The sequence below is a fragment of the Schistosoma mansoni genome, chromosome 4 (genome assembly GCF_000237925.1).
Source record: "Schistosoma mansoni strain Puerto Rico chromosome 4, complete genome".
NCBI lineage: Eukaryota > Metazoa > Platyhelminthes > Trematoda > Strigeidida > Schistosomatidae > Schistosoma > Schistosoma mansoni.
In genome coordinates this window covers 31259057-31277684 of record NC_031498.1, presented here as the reverse complement: position 1 = coordinate 31277684, position 18628 = coordinate 31259057, and the positions used below count along the sequence as shown (strand labels likewise).

General features: G+C 37.7%; 1 protein-coding gene across 1 annotated transcript in view; it reads left to right on the top strand.

Annotated features, from left to right (window-relative positions):
• Positions 1-6857: 6857 nt before the first annotated feature.
• Smp_151070 (putative suppressor of ty) overlaps positions 6858-18628 on the top strand; it is a 15051-nt gene continuing 3280 nt past the window's right edge. The window contains exons 1-6 of the mRNA XM_018797489.1: positions 6858-7096; positions 10228-10872; positions 11685-11942; positions 13052-13378; positions 14284-14961; positions 18046-18246. Coding sequence (XP_018652525.1) covers positions 6878-7096; positions 10228-10872; positions 11685-11942; positions 13052-13378; positions 14284-14961; positions 18046-18246 — 2328 coding nt within the window. The 5' untranslated portion in view covers positions 6858-6877. The remainder of the gene's footprint in view (positions 7097-10227; positions 10873-11684; positions 11943-13051; positions 13379-14283; positions 14962-18045; positions 18247-18628) is intronic.

The window sequence follows — 18628 nt, the reverse complement described above, 5'->3', positions numbered from 1 at the left end:
GGACTTCACTCGCAAAATACTTAAGAACGACCAACTCACTGACTACAAATCCTGTTAATAAACACTTGTATCTTCTGGATAATGGCTTTCGTAGTTCTCCACGTCTGCGCCCCATACAGAAGAACTGTCTTGACATTTGTATTGAAAATTCTAACCTTGGTGTTGGTTGACAATTGTTTTGAGCTCCAGATGTTTTTCAGCTGTAGGTATGCTGCTCTTGCTTTGCCGATCCGCGCCCTCACATCTGCATCTGATCCACCGTGTTCATCAATGATGCTGCCCAGATATGTAAAGATTTCCACATCCTCCAAAGCTTCTCCGTCAAGTGTAATTGGATTGGTGCATATTGTATTGTATCGGAGAGTCTTGCTTTTCCCTTTGTTTATATTGAGACCTACTGCTGCTGAGGCTGCTGCTACACTGGTCGTTTTCTCCTGCATTTGTTGTTGCGTTTGTGATAGAAGAGCCAGATCATCCGCGAAGTCTAAATCGTCAAGCTGCATGCTTGGGTCTAACTTAATTCTTTATTTCAAAGTCCTTAAAAACCTTACTTATTCCACATGTAATATAGCTCTCTACCAAGACTTACATGGATACAACCTTCGAGACAAAGTATCCACTGTCAAAATTGAAAAACATAGATCAAAAACACGTGAAAACTTCTTCCTTATCAAGTACGCATTGATATGGAACAGTCTTCCTTCTGAAATACGCATGGCAGACAAATTACATACGTTTGCAAGACTCATTGATCAAGCCCTTAACTGCATAGATCTGGCGCAAACGAACACATCCACGTCCCACACAGACATCATAGGCTCTCTACATATATAGACTGAATCGCCTTATTTCCCTACCTTGTAGTTGTATTAGATACTTTCCCCTCACTAATTCTTTTCAATTGAAGTAGACAGGCAACTCACTGGACCTATCAATACTCGGTCGCTAAACGACGCTTATAAATACCCTAAAACGTCAGAAGAAACGCACAATCGACTGCCTACTGCCAGTGGTCGTACAACCACAGAACCTGTCACCCATCAACCGGTTAGCATAGAACAAAACAACCTCAGCGTGAATTTAGTGTGAGTTACTTACTGTCTATTCTTTACCAGCTTTTTACTCATCTGTACACCATGTTGCCTTGCCATTAATATTATTTCACCACTCGTTATCTTACCTTATCTGTAACTAATATAAATCTCCACTTTTCCGCCTACTATGGTAAACAAATATCCTTTACTATACCCTTCCTAATGCCTATACACTGATTCGTAACCTACACTTTACTATATAGTCAATAAAAACATTGCACCGAAGCCTTACCCACAGTCCATAATTTGTAACTGTCTGATATGCTTGTAACATGGTACTTATAGAAATAGTGTTTTCCGACAGGATGTGAAACACTGAGCATTGTGTGAGGTATGATATGAATCCAAAAAATAAGCGTAAATGAGCCTAACATCACAAAAGGAGGGAGGGTGGAGTTACTGACCAGCAAGCACTGATGGTGAGGGCGATGACTTCAATCCACCTGTCTTTGTGGGGCAGAACATTTTGTTTGTATCAGGCTCTTTATGGATGAGAACAAGTCAATCAATCTGTGGTATTGAGGTTGTTCTCCTACACTCACCATTCAGACTCATGTTTCTAATTTTTGTGCTGGATTAACTATTCTACTAAGACGACCCATAACATGCTAACTCGGACTTTTACATGAAAACTGTGTGGCAGGCATCGGATGATGAAAAAAACAGACTGTATAGGATATGGTTGTTATTTTACTCAACACTCTACTCTCTATATGCACTCTCTGTTCTTCATTCCAACCTTAATTCCCTCCTTCATTCAAACCTACTCCACCTTGATAAATATCACAACTCATTGTTCTTTATTACTGCATTCTCTCCTCTGGAGCCCCTAATCACACTTCACTCTTGCAACACGAGCTAGTATCAATGTAATCTAATAATTTATCATACCTCCATCTGTTCCACTAATAAATGTTAAGCATTGGTTATCGTTCATATCCAAATGCCTTGCTGCTCCTCGGTTTCTTTTTCTTTTTTTTCTTCAGAATCTTGCTCTGAGGGTGAAGCTATGTAACTTCTGACATCTGGAACAAGCTCGACGAACGCGCTTTCCCAAGGTCATAGTTCGAACCAGGCGCTCCACAAGCCTACTTTATAACAACTATAAACTTAAAAAGCTGCATTACATAAATACTTAGCACGACCGAAACCCTAATACACTTTTTGTCGAGATTGGATCTGGTATGAAACGTGGACGCCATGCCCCATTGGAAACTATTCTTTTGAAAACTCATTATATCTGAACGAATGGACTGCTATCAACTTTTATAGATTATAATTACGAAACAACCTTGCTTGGGATGCATACTGTGAACCAGTATATGTTGTAAATCTAGGTCATGCCTGTAAAAATGGCGTGTACCTGTTATTGCAGAAATATATTATTATTATTATAGGTTTGAGAATCATTCGGCCGTCAAACAACACATGGGCATCTCCCTTCCATATTGTCCCTAAAAAGGACAACAATGATTGACGTCCAACTGGTGACTATCGGCGATTCAATGCGAAAACCATGCGTATGTTGATGACTGCTTGATTGAAAGTCTGTATAGAGAATCTCATCTCCAGCATCTGAACCTTGTTTTCGAACGACCACAAAAACATGGCATTGCTATAAATATTCAGAAACGCTAAATTGGCATCGACTCCCTAGATTTCCTCGGACACACTATTGATGTTGAAGACATTCGACATCTGAGAAGCAAAGTGGCGGCCATTTGGGATTACCCAGAACCGACCACACTTAAGCAATTACTCACGTTTAACAGCCTTGTTAGTGACTCTATTTTGGGAGCTTGAGCTTCATGATCAAGTCTTTCCAGAGCATCCTGTCATTTTCATCATGTAGACTGAGAGGAAGATCAGAGGTGTCTTCAAGTTTCGTGATTATGAGAGAATCATCGCGAACAGTAATCGTTTTCCCTGGTTATCAGGTACGTTGATGTTAGAGTTCACTTTGTATGACAGTTGGATTGCGTTTCGGGTTTCTCTGCTCTTTCCTGATTGGTCGGACAGTCTTAGGGGTAGATCGCATAGCTAATTCACTACCTGATTTCCCTACAAGGTCTGAGGTGTTCAGCATTTTTGATGATGACATCCTTTTTGACCCTGTCGACGGAAGTCTGACAGCCAACAGAATTTTTGGGACCACTGTTTCATTTAAGGGGCCTGTGCTAGGGGACACAAGTTTTCTGAGAGAGTCTAACGGCGTTGATCTTACGGTGTTGCTGAGTCTCAAAATATCCACACTGGTGTCTATGGATGTTCCATTGATACTAACGTTGTCGAATATCATCTTCACTTCACTGTGTGTCTTTGTTTTTCCGTCTCAGGACCATCTTTTTCAGGGTTCTTAACAGTATATTCACAGAACTATCAAGTGAACGATGATATTGCTAAGAAAATTCCCAGCAATCACGTTGCATATGCCAAATACCCACCTCCGATCTGACTTAGCACGTTTGCTGTTTATGATTTATGAAACCAACCTTTGGGGTGGTCCCACTGAGTACCGCAGGAGATAGCAAAATGGCCCTCAGGTCTGTTACTTGTGTTATTGATGACTATGGTGGAATAAGAGTTGTTGATAGATCCTAGCGAAATGTTGCGACCGTAAAAAATCAATATGATAAAAACGTGTAAAACGGGTAGTGTAAAAGGGCACAATATACTAAAAATAGCCTGGACGTGAAAAAATGTAGAAACTGGATGTTCAGGCGAAGCTGAAACACAGTTAATTGCTAAATCAGACAAAACTTAAAAGGGAAAGTAATCTACAGAAGGTTAAGCTTAGGACAGAACCTGTGGATCAAAAATGGTACTTTTGTCGAGTGAGAGTCACGTTAGGGCTAAACTTTCCGTTCGTAAGGTGACCGTACAGAATTCCGTGAAAACATTTCTGTGGTGTGAACCAGTAAGATGTATAACTTTCTATCGGGAGCTATAGAGACAATGTAGTGGTATTGTTTCCTAACCGCATGATCTTTGAAGCTGAACATACAATTACCTGGAAAACTTACAACCAACGTATAACACGGGAAGAAGGTCAAAAGTGGTGAGCGTGACAACAATAAATCGAACTAGCATGACTCAGACTCGTAGGCATGGTCGCTCCTTGTACCTTCTTTCTTCTTTTTATATCGAATAAACTACTCTCTTCCCAACCAATATGTGTTCTTCAGAAGCGCTAGATGTTATATCGCTGATTGTCATGATTGGACGAGTCAGTGTAGACTATGATGTGGCTTATGTTTTAGTTAGTCACATCATGACAAATATACAATTTTGGGATTAGGCATATTATCATAGTTCCAGAAATAAGTGTATCTATACTGAATTAGACCCTATATCTGCAACTGTACCTCATGCTGAATATACTAAAAGAGCTTTCGAAGGTCATGTTAGCTTTTCGTATCACTGATTACCCTTCGTTCTATTGATAGGAGGAACCAGACTGGTATTTATTTATTTATTATTAGCTTTATTCAATATTATATTTTTGGTACAATACAGAATTCTCAGCACAAAGTATTTTAACAAGTCTCCGTTTCTTACTTCTTGGTTGATCCTGGCGATAAATATTGAGTGATCACCAATTAGATTTTGGCAGTCTAGTCAATCGACATCTGAATAATATACATTCATTTTCCTGTATATTGCCAACAATCACGATATCTTTGATTGGGCTTTTTGTAACTTGTACAATGCAAGGCTGTACACTCTTCAGAAACGCACCTCAATAGGTTATGCGGGTAATAGCTATTATGTTGTAATAAAACAAACAAAACTAGATAACTTGTTGAAATATCCAGATGACAGGAACAGGGAGCCCAGATATTCACACAGGCCGCCGAGAGCCTAGTGGTGTATAAGCCTGTTTTTAGATCGTGTGATAGAATAGTTGTAGCTCGTGGTTATTATTCCGAAAACAAATTTTTTTTAAATTTGATATAAAATAATAGGAATTATCATGTTTACACAAAATAAGGAAGTGAATGAACACTTGGACTATAATGTTTCGACATTATTGTGATGTTTGCGGTCAACTCTTAACCGATCTAGTGCAAGATGGTGCAAGCTCTGTAGGTACTAACGAAGATTACTCTAAGTGTTATTTCGTGATTCCCTGTATTGTTCTACTCTTCAGCTTCTAGAGAATAATTACATTATATCATGTCTTTCCCCAAATGAGGACCCATTTAAGCTATCCTATCTAATATCATATGGGACAAAAATTTACTCATTCTACAAAGCAAATTTTAAGTTGGGGTCAAGTGCGCAAATATAAAACTCAACCTACACTAATCAATGCAAACTACTGAAAACAATTTGGTAGGCTAATTTTACAAAGAGCTAAATAATATTAGAAGTCCATTTTAGTATTGAGAAAAAGAGAGAGGAAATCAACTTATTTCCATCGCCCATTATCAGAAAGAATATTATTTTGCAAAGTCTTCTAGAAAATACGAACCCTGATAATGCAGCTTGTGATATTAAAAAGTGGGAGTTCATAAGGCAACCCTTGAAGCCTATGAATATCTTAACTCAACAGACGCTGGTGACCAAATGAAATTCATGTACATCCGATCAGGTCACCTGATTTAAGGATTAAGTACAAAAGCGAATTTTAACTGAATAGCTTTCTTATGGACTATCAAGAACGATAAAGGAAAACGGAAGGGACAGGGGTCATCAACCCGGAAAACCTTATGTAGGTAGGTTGCTTCTCAATGCACACGAGGTTCATTCAAACATAAAGGACGAGGACCCATACGCGTTTCTCATATAAAGTACCAACTGCGTACAAACGAACACTACGAGTTTACCGAACAAAGTGGATGAGTTACTTGAACTAAGTAATGCAAAACATATTCATCTGCTGGAGATATCTGATATATGGGTATCTTCTCAGGTAACAGGTCAAAAGCTGGAAATACTCGGCAAGTTGTCGTCTTTCAGTGATAGAAAAAAAGGGATAGGAGGCAGGACTATTGTATTCCTACGCTTTTATTTGGTAGCACATCAAGTGAACACTAAAAATCTCATCAATTTGGATAACTCTCTACTTATTGCAACGCTCTCATACTCGCTACGCCATGGTGTAGTCCCAGACGATCGAAGGCTGGCAAACATCACACCAGTTTTCAAAGGAGGTCAACAAGATCGATCTTCAAGCTAACATATGGTAACACTTCCTACATTACCCTAAAAAGTAATATAGTCTTTGGTACACTGTAGTTGACGTAACCACTTATTGTCCACAAACATTTTCATCCGAAGTAACACGGTTTCCGGAAGGGACATCTCTGTTTTACAAATTTGCTGAATGTGGTGGACAGATGGACAACCATTCTTAATAAAGAGAGGAATGTGTATATGACATAACACGGTATTTTCCCTAAGCACTTGATAATGTCAACCACATGTGTCTCATCAATAATCTCAAGCTGTTAGGTATCAATTTGCCATCAGTAGACTATTATGGGTGATATCTAGACAATCGATCACTTGAGCCTAGAGTATAATTTACTTTTCCTTAGGCTACAAGGTGTCCAAGTGGGCTCATCATGACCCAGTGCTAGGAAATCCTTTTTAACTCATCAGCTAGCATGGTCCAATTTATTGCTTTTCGCTGACAATGTTAAACTGTGGAGAAAATTTTACAACTAGGGTGCTAAGCTAACATTTCAGGAGCATTTGATTCAATGTCAAAGTTGTATTGGACACAATTTACCCGTAATGTTAGCATAAGACGCTACATTTTCAGTTAGTGTAATAAGATGAGTGACTGTTCAAATTCAGACGAGTCAGCTAGCCCGTCTCCACCTAAAAAGAAAAATAGAACCAAAAAGTACACTAAAAAAGATCATTACTATGTTAATGATGAAGATGAGGAAGATGACGACGAAGAAGACGACGAGGAGGAGGAGGATGTCGATGAAGATGAAGAACCTGCATTAACGTCGAAAAAAAAGAGAAGAATGAACTTTGCAATTAAGGTAAGATACTCAAACTTCTGAGAAGTTTATTGGTTTTTCCCGCCTCATTTTCATGGGAATTATTAGATATTAATATCTATGCGCGTCCTGATAACATCCATGAAATTTTGTACGCAATACCATAGAAAATTTGCTATTGTTATTTACAACATCTAACATTTCAATTCATATCTGTACATATTTTGTGAATACCACCCTGGTCTAAAGTTTTTAAAGTAAAATGTGTCCATTGCGAGTTTATGACCTGTTTGTTAGATTACTCGCTAGCTTACTTGTATTGAAGTCGGTGCGCATGTGGAAGGTTTGCACGCACTAAGTAAAATGAACTCACTTCACGACAATTGTTATTAAATTCATAGGGTTACTCAGGGGAACTTAATGTATGATGTCCTGTTATAGTTGGTCAAAAGAGAAGGCTAACTAGATTTGTATAAATTCTGAATATAAAATTATTTGATTTACTTATTCAGCTGCATTACTATCCTGGTGAAAAGTAGTCTACTTACGGCTCAAAACGTCTTGAATTTCAGATATTGTGTATATGCAGGACAGGTTGATATTCCTGCGCTTATTTCAACTAAATGTCTATAAAGTAAGATTTAGGAAATATGATGAGTATAACAAGACTTTCTGTAACCAAAGACGTCCATTATTTCTTTATTTTAACACAAATATTGGTACAAAGGGGGCACTGGATAGATAAGCACCACACAAGTCACTTGTTTTGTGTGTGAGCTGTGATGCTGCCCAGGTGCGCAGACCGAGGCAGGTGGTTTTCCTAGGGGCCACACCCGGAGCCTTTGACCTACACGTCTGATGCACAAGGCAGTGGGGCAACGTCGGGAGATGCAGTCACATGGTAGCCGGTGACCAACGATTGGTTCGTACGCTTTTTTTCCTTAGGATCCTGAAGCCCATGTTCGCCACTGGTTTGTAATCAAGGTTTCCCAACTCCTCTCCATGTCCACCAATCCGATTAAAGCGCCAGACATTCCCTTTTTGTCCTCTCAATTTTGAAAACAACACCCCTGCCTCGAGAAATGAGTGAGTAGGACTTCCCTGGTAGTGGTTGTATACGCGTGGCCATGTGAGAGCATTTGGAGAGGGAGAGCGGACTCTCCGCACCCTCGGCCGTACCAGGGCATATCTTCAACCCTCATAAAGCGAAAGGAGATATAAATTACACAACAGTGCACTCTTACATGCACAATACATGAACTTTAAAATTACGTTTGCTTAAACTACGTACATTCAACCGTAGTAATTTGCTAAACTCCTGTTTATGGTGAAACATTAAGTGAGCGATTCTAACATTGGGTGTGAATATTTCCAAATATGATAAATCAGTTCGCCAAATTATGAGTTTATATTGACTTAAGTGATTGGAACATGTTCATATATGTTTTGCGCTAATGGGGTATGGCAACTTGAACCGATGATAACAACCGATGGTTAAAGACCTTGAATGACGTGGCTCAAAATCGTTTGCAATGGCGAAGATGCGTCTACTCTTTGTCCTTCCAAATTCTAATCTTCTGAATTCTTCATTTCCCTATCTTTTTCCTCTTTCCAAATTTATTTCACTAGATTATACTCCTTGAATAACATCTTCAAACCCTAATCTTTCGGATTACTGCTCATACTCTTATTACTTCTAGCACTATGGGATTTGAATGGAAAATTGCATCTCTGTGCTAATGTATGGCAACTCGAACTGATGTGCGTACGTACGAAGTTCTATGTTGTGACTGACTGACTGACTTGAACCAATGCGTGTGTCCCTGGTCCTACGTTGTAACTGACTGACATACATGTTTGTTTACTGTACATCTTACATGGAACTGTTTTTAGGATTTTAGTGGTGGTGAGACCAATTCATAAACTTAACCCATTAACTGTTGATTGTAGCTGTATATAAATTAGTACCTCTTCATTATCAGTATGAGATTGTGGAGATTGTTAAGTTTTCTAATTGAGGTCATGAATCGATTGATGTTAGACCACCATTAAAAACCTAGAAGCACTGGATGGCCGTTTTGTCCTAATATGGGACTACTCAGCAATGCTCATCCACGATCCCGCACTCGGGATTCGAACCCAGGACCTTCGGTCTGGCGTGCGAACGCTTAACCTCCAGACCACTGAGCCGGCATCCAACGGTGTTAATGTCTAATTTCGATCAACCCACGAAATCGCGCGACCATCTGTTGTCTGAGGTAGATACCTGTCTCTATCTGTCACGGATTAGCTCCACTGGTCATGGCTTCTCACTAGAACTCCGAGAATTCCCTCATGAAGTTAGTCACTAGTGAGCACATGATCTAAAATCAATGGATTCATGATCTCAATCAAAAAAACTCAATAATTTCCCCAATCTCATACTTTTAATTACCGTTGTTGATGGAAACTGTCATTATTGCCCTCACAGACCGAACTAGATGGAAATGTTGAGTAGTTGACCGGAAATAGAAGCAAACAAAGACTCAAAGAAAGTTAACTAGACTTGCTAAAATTACACAGTCTATATCTGTCTACATCGTGAAGTCTTATTTCTTCTTACAATAGGATGGAAACGATTCACTTTAAGGATCTTATTAGCTTGTTACCAAAACGTCTAGTGAACATCTAATCCTAGATTCCGTAATCATTTCAGAAACTGCTTTTTAAATCCATATTCATAAGCAGTAAAACCTGAGCGAAAATACTTTCCTATGGGGATAGGAAGGGGCGATATCCAGTGTTACTCTGTATCTTTGGTAACACCTTTTCATAAAGACGATTCAATTGGCGAGATTGAGAATCTGTATTAGATGAGGTGGTCGGGATATTTGTTAAGCATGTCAAGTAACTCCATCCTAAAGCATTATCCAAAATAGGATTACGTCGGAAAATTTCAAAAGTACCAAAACAAAACAAAGAACTAGTCTACACATAACCTTAAACTTCATGGTGATTTATTATTTCGTAATTCATCAACAAATTTTGCGGCTACTTGTACACCATATCATTTGTTGTATTAACCGTATTCATGAATATTCGGGTGTTCGTTTGTAGGTTTGTATATACCTAAAGTGAAGTATTTGTTTATAAGTTTTCTGTATTGCTAGTTAATACGTTTCACTGTTGTGTAGGATATGTTCCATGATGAAGCTTCGGTCGACGAAGACGATGAAGAAGAAGATGAAGAATATGACGACGATGGGGAACTGATTGGTCCGGAAGATGAAGAGGCCCTGGACGCTGTACCTGCAGCTCGAGAATTAGATTCTCGCCGGAGAATACGTGAGATCATGGACCAAGATGAAGAGGAAATAGAAAGATATTATCAAGAGCGTTATGAGAACCAAAATTATGTCGATCGTTTTGGTGATGGTGAGGCTATGGCTGATAGTATTGTTCAAAAGGAACGTCTTCCAGGTATCAAAGATCCTAACCTCTGGGCACTTCGATGTAAAATGGGTGAAGAAAAGGCTACTGTGCTTGCACTGATGCGTAAATTTATAGCCTATCAGTTTTCTGACACTCCATTACAAATTAAGTCAGCCTTTGCCAAGGAAGGTTTGAAGGGTTATATTTATGTCGAGGCTTTTAAGCAAACTCATGTTAAACAAGCCATAGACGGTATAACAGCGTTACGACTTTCTATGTACAAACAACAACTTGTTCCAATTGAAGAAATGACAGAAGTTGTACGTGTGGTGAAAGAAACTGGTCAACTTAAACCTGACCAGTGGGTTCGGATTAAATCTGGACTTTATCGTGATGATTTAGCATTGGTAAGCACAAAAGGTTTGACATTCAGCTGTGGAATTGAGTTTCCGATGTTATCCATTAAATCTTATTATCAGTTAGTATATTTTAAAAAATTCTTTCTTTCTAATTAGTTATTTTACGTTTCGATTGAGAAGCTTTCGTTGTTATTCTAAGTGACGTTCTGGGTGCAAAGGAATTAGTACCACAATTAACCTGTAGTTTGATTAACAATAATAGCAGTGCTAATCGCCTTATTCAGTACTATATGTTTGACACAATAGGGAATTCTCTGGATAAAATATTTAAACAAGTTCTCGTCCCACGCAAATGTTGCGAAAAATGTGTACATAAAATAAATGCAGTTATTCAAAATTAAATGGAAAACAACCTTTACTATTAGTATGGAGGCTTTTGTGATTGTCGAATTTTGTAGCTTACCTTCGGATTGACTCTAGGTAGACAACCATTGAGAACCGGGAAGCACTGGACGGTTTCATCCAAGTATAGAACTCCTTACTAGTATTCATCCATAGTCTTGCTAGGGGTCGAAGCTAGAACCTAAGGCCTCCTCAGTGAGCGATTCATCAATTCATTATAAACACCATTAGCTTTATAATAATAAGGATCATTAAAATGTTCAGTTAAGTGTAATAAGTATTTTACTGATAACTGCTCATCACAGTATGTAAACAGTCTTAGGATATTTAAACGATCACTGATTAGTAATGGGTAAACGATGTTTATTTCCATTCTAATATTTTCAGAACTTTTTATGACATTTGTCAAATCATTTTTCTTGAAAAAGTTGCTTGTACCTTGAGTTGATTATTTCTAGGTTGAATATGTAGAAGATGCACAAAACTTAGTTGGTCTTAAGTTAGTGCCACGAATTGATTATGAAAGAAAACGTAATCGTGGCACAGAAACAGAAGATGATAACAAGTTTAAACGTTTCAAGCGCCCAGCACCAGCACTATTCAATGCATCAAAATTATCTGATCGTGTACAACGTGATGGATCATCAATGGTTTTTGAAGGGAATCGATACGATGCTGATGGATTCTTGCATAAACAATTTCGTATTAATGCTGTTGTAAGTAAATGTCTTTTTATTTATGAAATATGCGTTGTGTTTTTAAAGCATTTATATCGTAATGAACTCTGGGCATACGGTTCAAAGTTGTGACCTTATAAACTACTGTGTATTCGTCGTTTGTTTTGTAACTGAGCGAGACTGATTTGACCACTTGTTGTAACTGCGGACAAACTGGCGCTTGTTATTGTTATAACGTATGGGGATCGTAATATATATGAACGTGCAATTGGAGAGGAATGGATTTTACTGATCGGACGCAAATGATACTTGAAATCGTACGAGCAGTGTTGAGTGCGTATCGGCCCTGCTATCTGCCTAGCCCAGCCAGTTGAGTCCAGAACACAAATAACAGCCTCGGCAATATGAATCATTATTTACAAACACACTGGGTTTTTATACAAACCAAAGTAATCAATAAACTGATTATAACTCAAGAATCGTATGATAATAAGTCAAGGTCAAAATAAAGCTAATGGTAAGAGAGATACGAATATGAATAGTTCAGTTACGTAATAATTGTACAATAGGGAATAGGCATATTACATTGATCCATAAATAGACCTAGAAGTTACCATTCGTAATTCATCAGGGGATATAACAGTTATGTTATACCTGAATAAGACTGATATAACTTGATGCAAGAAAGATGGCAAGACTGTTGACCAAGAATTTTTATGCACTAGAACAAATCAAAAACTATGGGAATACACTAAATCATACATTATTTATTTATCTGGTCAGTAGTTATATATGAATATAATAAACTGGCAAAATATTTGTCATAAATTAATCATTTACCATCAAAATTATCTAAGTCATGAAAATAAATGATCTTCTGATATTCGTAGTCATCTGGTATGAATTGAAATCGATATATTACCAATCGTCAACTTAGAAATATTCAGGGGCATCCAGATGACGAGTCCCAACTTGAACAAGACGTGCGTGCTGGATTCGGCTGCTAGCCACCATCCATCTCTGCTAAGAAATGAGCAGTTCTATTTTAGTCGTTTAGCCGATATGATCAAATTGTTTTATAAATATACTAAAATGATAAAGTTAGAAAAATATTTATACTTAATAATAATAAATCGTTCTTGTTTCAGTTTACTGAAGGCATTCGACCTACACTAGCTGAACTCGAAAGATTTCATCATACTCCTGATAGTCTACAAATAGCTGCTGCTGCTGCTAATGCTGCAGCTAATTTAACTTCAGCTGTTCATGTTGAGATTGCTTCAAACCATTGTTTCACTCCTGGAGATGTTGTCGAAGTATGTGAAGGTGATCTTAAGAATCTTCGTGGTAAAGTTGTCTCCATTGAAGGCAATAACAGGATTATTGTTCAACCAAATCATTCTGACTTACGAGAACCCATACCATTTACACCAGTGGAATTGAGAAAGTTCTTCAATCAAGGTGATCATGTCAAGGTAATATTATTATGTATATTATATATTGCTCCGTTAAAAACAAAGTCCAACTCAAAGTCTTCTCGTAGCACTACTGGGCAGTGAGGGAAACCTTGCTAGCTAATTTGGGCGGTCGGCAGAGATCAGACTAATCCCCCACTCTGCTGTAAACTGGATTACTCGGGTTCAAATTTCGAAGCTCAACAAATCTTTCGGGCTGTCCTATGTATATGCTTATGTGTATGATTTGCATGAGTCTCGGCTTGTGTAGTTGAGTATGTAGGTACATGCCAAGTGTATGCTCCGAGTTCGCAACAGACACGTTAGCTGAAATATCCCTATGTCTAATAAAATCAGCGGCCTAAACCATCGAATACATAATAAAAAGGTATGGTAGCAAGTACTAGTTTAATGAAGGAGAACACAGGCGGGGACAACCAAATGTATTTGAACACAAAATTACAGAATCTCTTAGTAAAATCTGAGAACCATACAGTAAATACTTCATTTGCAAGATATCAATCAATTGTCTCAGACTTGACTGTTCCTTCGTTTTCACATCAATCACTGCCTGTTCTCGTTCTCTTTCCTTCGATCTTCTTAGCCTTCTGCCGCCAGACATTTCACTTTCGGTTGATGATAAATACTACTTATATCCATCGACAATAGTAGCACACATTACACTAGGAAGAGGTGTCTGCCAATCCTCCCTGAGAGTGCTTACGCTTGTGTATATCCCATAAAGTGAATGGACGAAAGTCTTTGTACCAGTGGTATGTATGTGATGCGTAAGAGAGTCAGTCGTAGCATTTACGTTCGAAGAAGGCGGTGACCATCTACCCTCCTAAGTGGATGAATATACCTCATATTCATCATAGCAGTATTAATTATATTTACTTTAATATCTTTATTTCTTCAAATTTAAGGTCCTCAGTGGTCGACATGTTAATGAAACTGGTTTAGTCATACGTTTTGATCCAAGTCTAGCTGTTGTTTTATCCGATCATAGTATGAATGAAATGAAAGTTGCACCGAAAGATTTACGTTTATGGCAAGATCGTGCTACAACTGTTGAATCATCCGGGCATGTACAATTGATGGATTTAGTACAAGTTGACCCACAAACTGTCGGTGTTGTTGTTCATGTTGAACGTGATCAAGTCTCTGTGCTAACATGTTTTGGTAAAGTTGTTAATTTAAAATCGAATACAGCATTACGTCGATTAAATACTGTTCGTCGGCCACCACAAGCATTAGACCATAATGGAAATTCTATACAATTAAAACAAACTGTTCGCTTATTAGAGAAACCATATTGTGGATTAATTGGTGAAGTGAAACACTTGTATCGTTCATGGGCATTCATATATTGTCGTACACATTTAGAAAATGCTGGACTTGTTGTAGCTAAAACTCGTCAACTTTCTGCATTAAACACTTCACAAGGAGGTAATGAACAAAGTAATGCAGAAAATGGTATCTCAATGAAAACAATCACACCTATCAGTGGTGCAAGAAACTTTGGCGGTAATAATGAAGGTGGACGTGGAAAAGGTAGTCGTAACGAACGTCAGCTAGTTGGCAGGACAGCTTTAATTGTTAAGGTTTGCTTATTTCTGATTTTATTTTCTAAAATCTTTGAAGTAGTTTTGTTAATATCACTTACAGATAATCTTGAAAACTAAAATGACTTGAATAATTCTCTTATTTCATTTCAAAACTGAATTTTAACTGTTAGTTCAAAAAACTACATCCAAGTTTATATTAATTAATCATAAGCCACACTTTGTACCTAAATAGTGATGTCATTTTGCTAGATATAGTAGTATTCAAACTGATAATCGGCTTGCTGAAAGTCTGCTGCCCAAACACCTTGTTTGGGATATCTAGTCCCAAATTAAAATTTATGAGAATCCAATCAATTAGGTTAGAACTGTATTAGAGTAAACTATTCATGGAATTTCAATACATTTTTACTATATTTTGTGCCTATTACAGTCACTTAGTTAAAATATTCTGGCAATTTTTTACTTACTTACGCCTGTTACTCCCAATAGAGCATAGGCCGCCGACCAGCATTCTCCAACCCACTCTGTCCTGGGCCTTCTTTTCTAGTCCCATCCAGTTTTTGTTCATTCTTCTCATGTCTGTCTCTATTTCTCGGCGTAATGTGTTCTTTGGTCTTCGTCTTCTCCTTTGGCCATCAGAATTCCATGTGAGGACTTGTCTTGTGACGCAGTTGGGTGATTTCCTCAGTGTGCCCTATCCACTTATAATTATAATTAGCAATTTTTTAGTGATATATAATCGATAAACTTAATGTATTTTAATGGATTACACTAGATCAACATCAAATAGCTTCATCTGTAACTGGTGTTTTTACTCTAGTTTGCGGGGTAGACAAAAGAAGAGAACGGAATAGTTTCGTTCATGATATTGAAGTCAGAGTAGCGCGAGTTATTAGCACAGTCCATAAACGTATCACTCCTCAACACAAATATTTCATTGGATAGTCACCCCACTAAGGATGTACATGCAACGTAAGTCTAGGGCTTCATACCTATTGTATCTAACCACCTAACACGCGTATGTATTTCTATGGGATTTTCAGCATGGATTCCTCTTATATCAGTTTGTAATTCAAGAGCCATATTGATGCCTACTTGAAATCTTGAATGTTTTCATAACAGTCATATGGTTATTTGTGAAAGTTCTAACATAACAGCATTCATGTTCTCTTTCTTTCCAATCTCAATGAAATGTCATTCACGATTGATTCAATCTAGTACAAGTTGTGATATTTAAAAACTGACAAGTTAGCCATTGAATTAATTAGATGTTTCACTCAGATTATCCTCCCTAATTAGATTAAAGAATTCGAATTTCACAGATTGTCTCACAGTTTTAGCAATACCCTAGAAGTGTTATGCACGTACTAAATCTCAATAATCTCGGCAAATTATGTTTTGACTAATTGAAAATGAACGAATTCATCCACGTATTTTTTTGGTAAGCTTCCTCACATTCTTCAACAAAATATACGTTAATAATTTACAGCAATGTGCTGATATGAAATATGAACAATTGTTGTTAAATGTTTCTGAGTTTCAACCTAATATAGACAATGTCTTTCAATATGTTATATCGTGTTGAGTACGTGCTTGCCCTGTTTGATATATAAACGTGCTAATTCTCGCCAATGAGAGAAGAGCAAATTATCGATCGGAGCAATGATTACGCAAAAGCTGTATGAGCAGTCTTGAGTACTACTCGGTCCTGCTTTCTGCCTAACCCAGCCAGTTAAGACCAGAACACCAATAACAGCCTCTGCAATATGAATCGTTATTCTCTAACATACTGGGTTTATATACCAAAGAAACAGACCACATCATACCAATAAAATAGAAAATAACATTTGTACAAGATTTAACCAAATGTGGCTGTGAATTGGGGGAACAGTAATTAATGGAGTAGGGATAACTCAGGAAATTCAATCGTATGATAATAGTTTATAGGTCAAAATAAAGCTCATAATAAGAGGAATATCAATATGAATACTTAAGTTACTTAACAACTATACAATAGGAAATATACATATCATAGACGGTTCTCAAAGTTACCATTTATAATTCTCCACGGGATACAACACAATCTAAAACAAAATAGTACTAAGCAGAGATGGATAGTGGCTAGCAGTGGAATCCAGGACGCGCGAGACTGACCAGTTGCAGTCCTAAACACATCGATGGGAAGATCCAAACAAACAATAAGTGAATTCAAAATAGTACTAAGTTTTTTTCCAAAGTCACCATAATAACAATCTTAGTCCGTTTCTATTCTAATGTTATATATATATATATATATATATATATATATTATTTAAGCCAATAAACCCTCACCAATTTATTGATTTGATTGTTCCTGTTATCCATATGTTTTGTCTCGGCATTAGCCATCATCACTTTATTAACTTATTTCGTCAAATTAAAATCTTCCATTATATGATGATCAATTTACAGAATTTCACTCACAATTAGATTGCCCCCAAATGCCCTGGTACGACCGAGAGTGGGGAGAGTCCGCTCTCTCTCAAAATGCTCTCATATGGCCACGCGTATATAGGCTCTGCCAAGGAAGTCCTACTCACTGCCTTCTCGTAGCGGGGGTGTTGTTTACGAAATTGAGAGGACGAAAAGCGAATGTCCGGCGCTTTAACCGGGCTGGTGGACACGGAGGGTCAACCTAGGGGAGTTGGAAAACACTGATTCCAAACCAATGGTGCATATGGGCTCCAGTATCCTGAGGGAACAAATGGCGTATGAATCAATCGTTGGTCACCGGCTACCATGGGACTACTCACGATGTTCCACTGCCTTGTGGATCAGATCTTTAGGTCAAAGGCTCCGGGTGTGGCCCCCTAAGAAAACCACCTGCTTCAGTTTGGGCACCTGGGCAGTATCGTAGCCCTCACACAAATCAAATGAGATTTGTGTGGCGCATATTTATCTGGTGCTTCCTTATACCAATATTTGTGTTTAAATAAATAAAGTATTTAAAACTAAAACGTACACTTATTTTTCTTTTCAAAGAATTAATCTTGTTTACATAAGCTTAAATGCGTTATTGTTTTCAACAAGGAAATTGTTTCTTTGATTTATTACCCTGTAACCTTTTTTTCTCTTATACAGGGTACATTAAAAGGTTTATTGGGTATTATATGTGATGCAACACCAACGCATGTAGTGCTGGAATTACATAGTCAATTTAAAAAAGTGCCTGTTGCACGTGAAAATATGGCTTTGTTAGATAGTGGTGGTCGTATCATGGATACACAATATGGAGCTACTACACCTCGTATTACACCAATGCGTGAAATGCGGACACCACAGGTAAGAATTGGTCATTTTTTAATTATGTTGAAAATTTGTTTTTCTTATTTGTTGGTTTAACAACATGTTTTGTTTGTATTAATCAAAAGATAAAGTCAATTTAATCACGTCAGTTTTTGTCGTATAAAAGCAGGCCATAGATTATATCTATTTCTTTACGGCTAGTGATATCGATTAATAACTGTCCAATTTAAACCATACCAAAGAGACTCAAGCGTAACTCAAAGGTTAAACAACAGTTCTGTTGAATTTTATATAGTTAAAATCATGAGTCAATTGAAGCTAGACCACCGTGGAAAACTTGGAAGCACTGGATGGCCGTTTCGTCCTATTGTGGGACTCCTCAGCAGTGCGCATCCACGATCCTGCCTCGTGGCCGTCC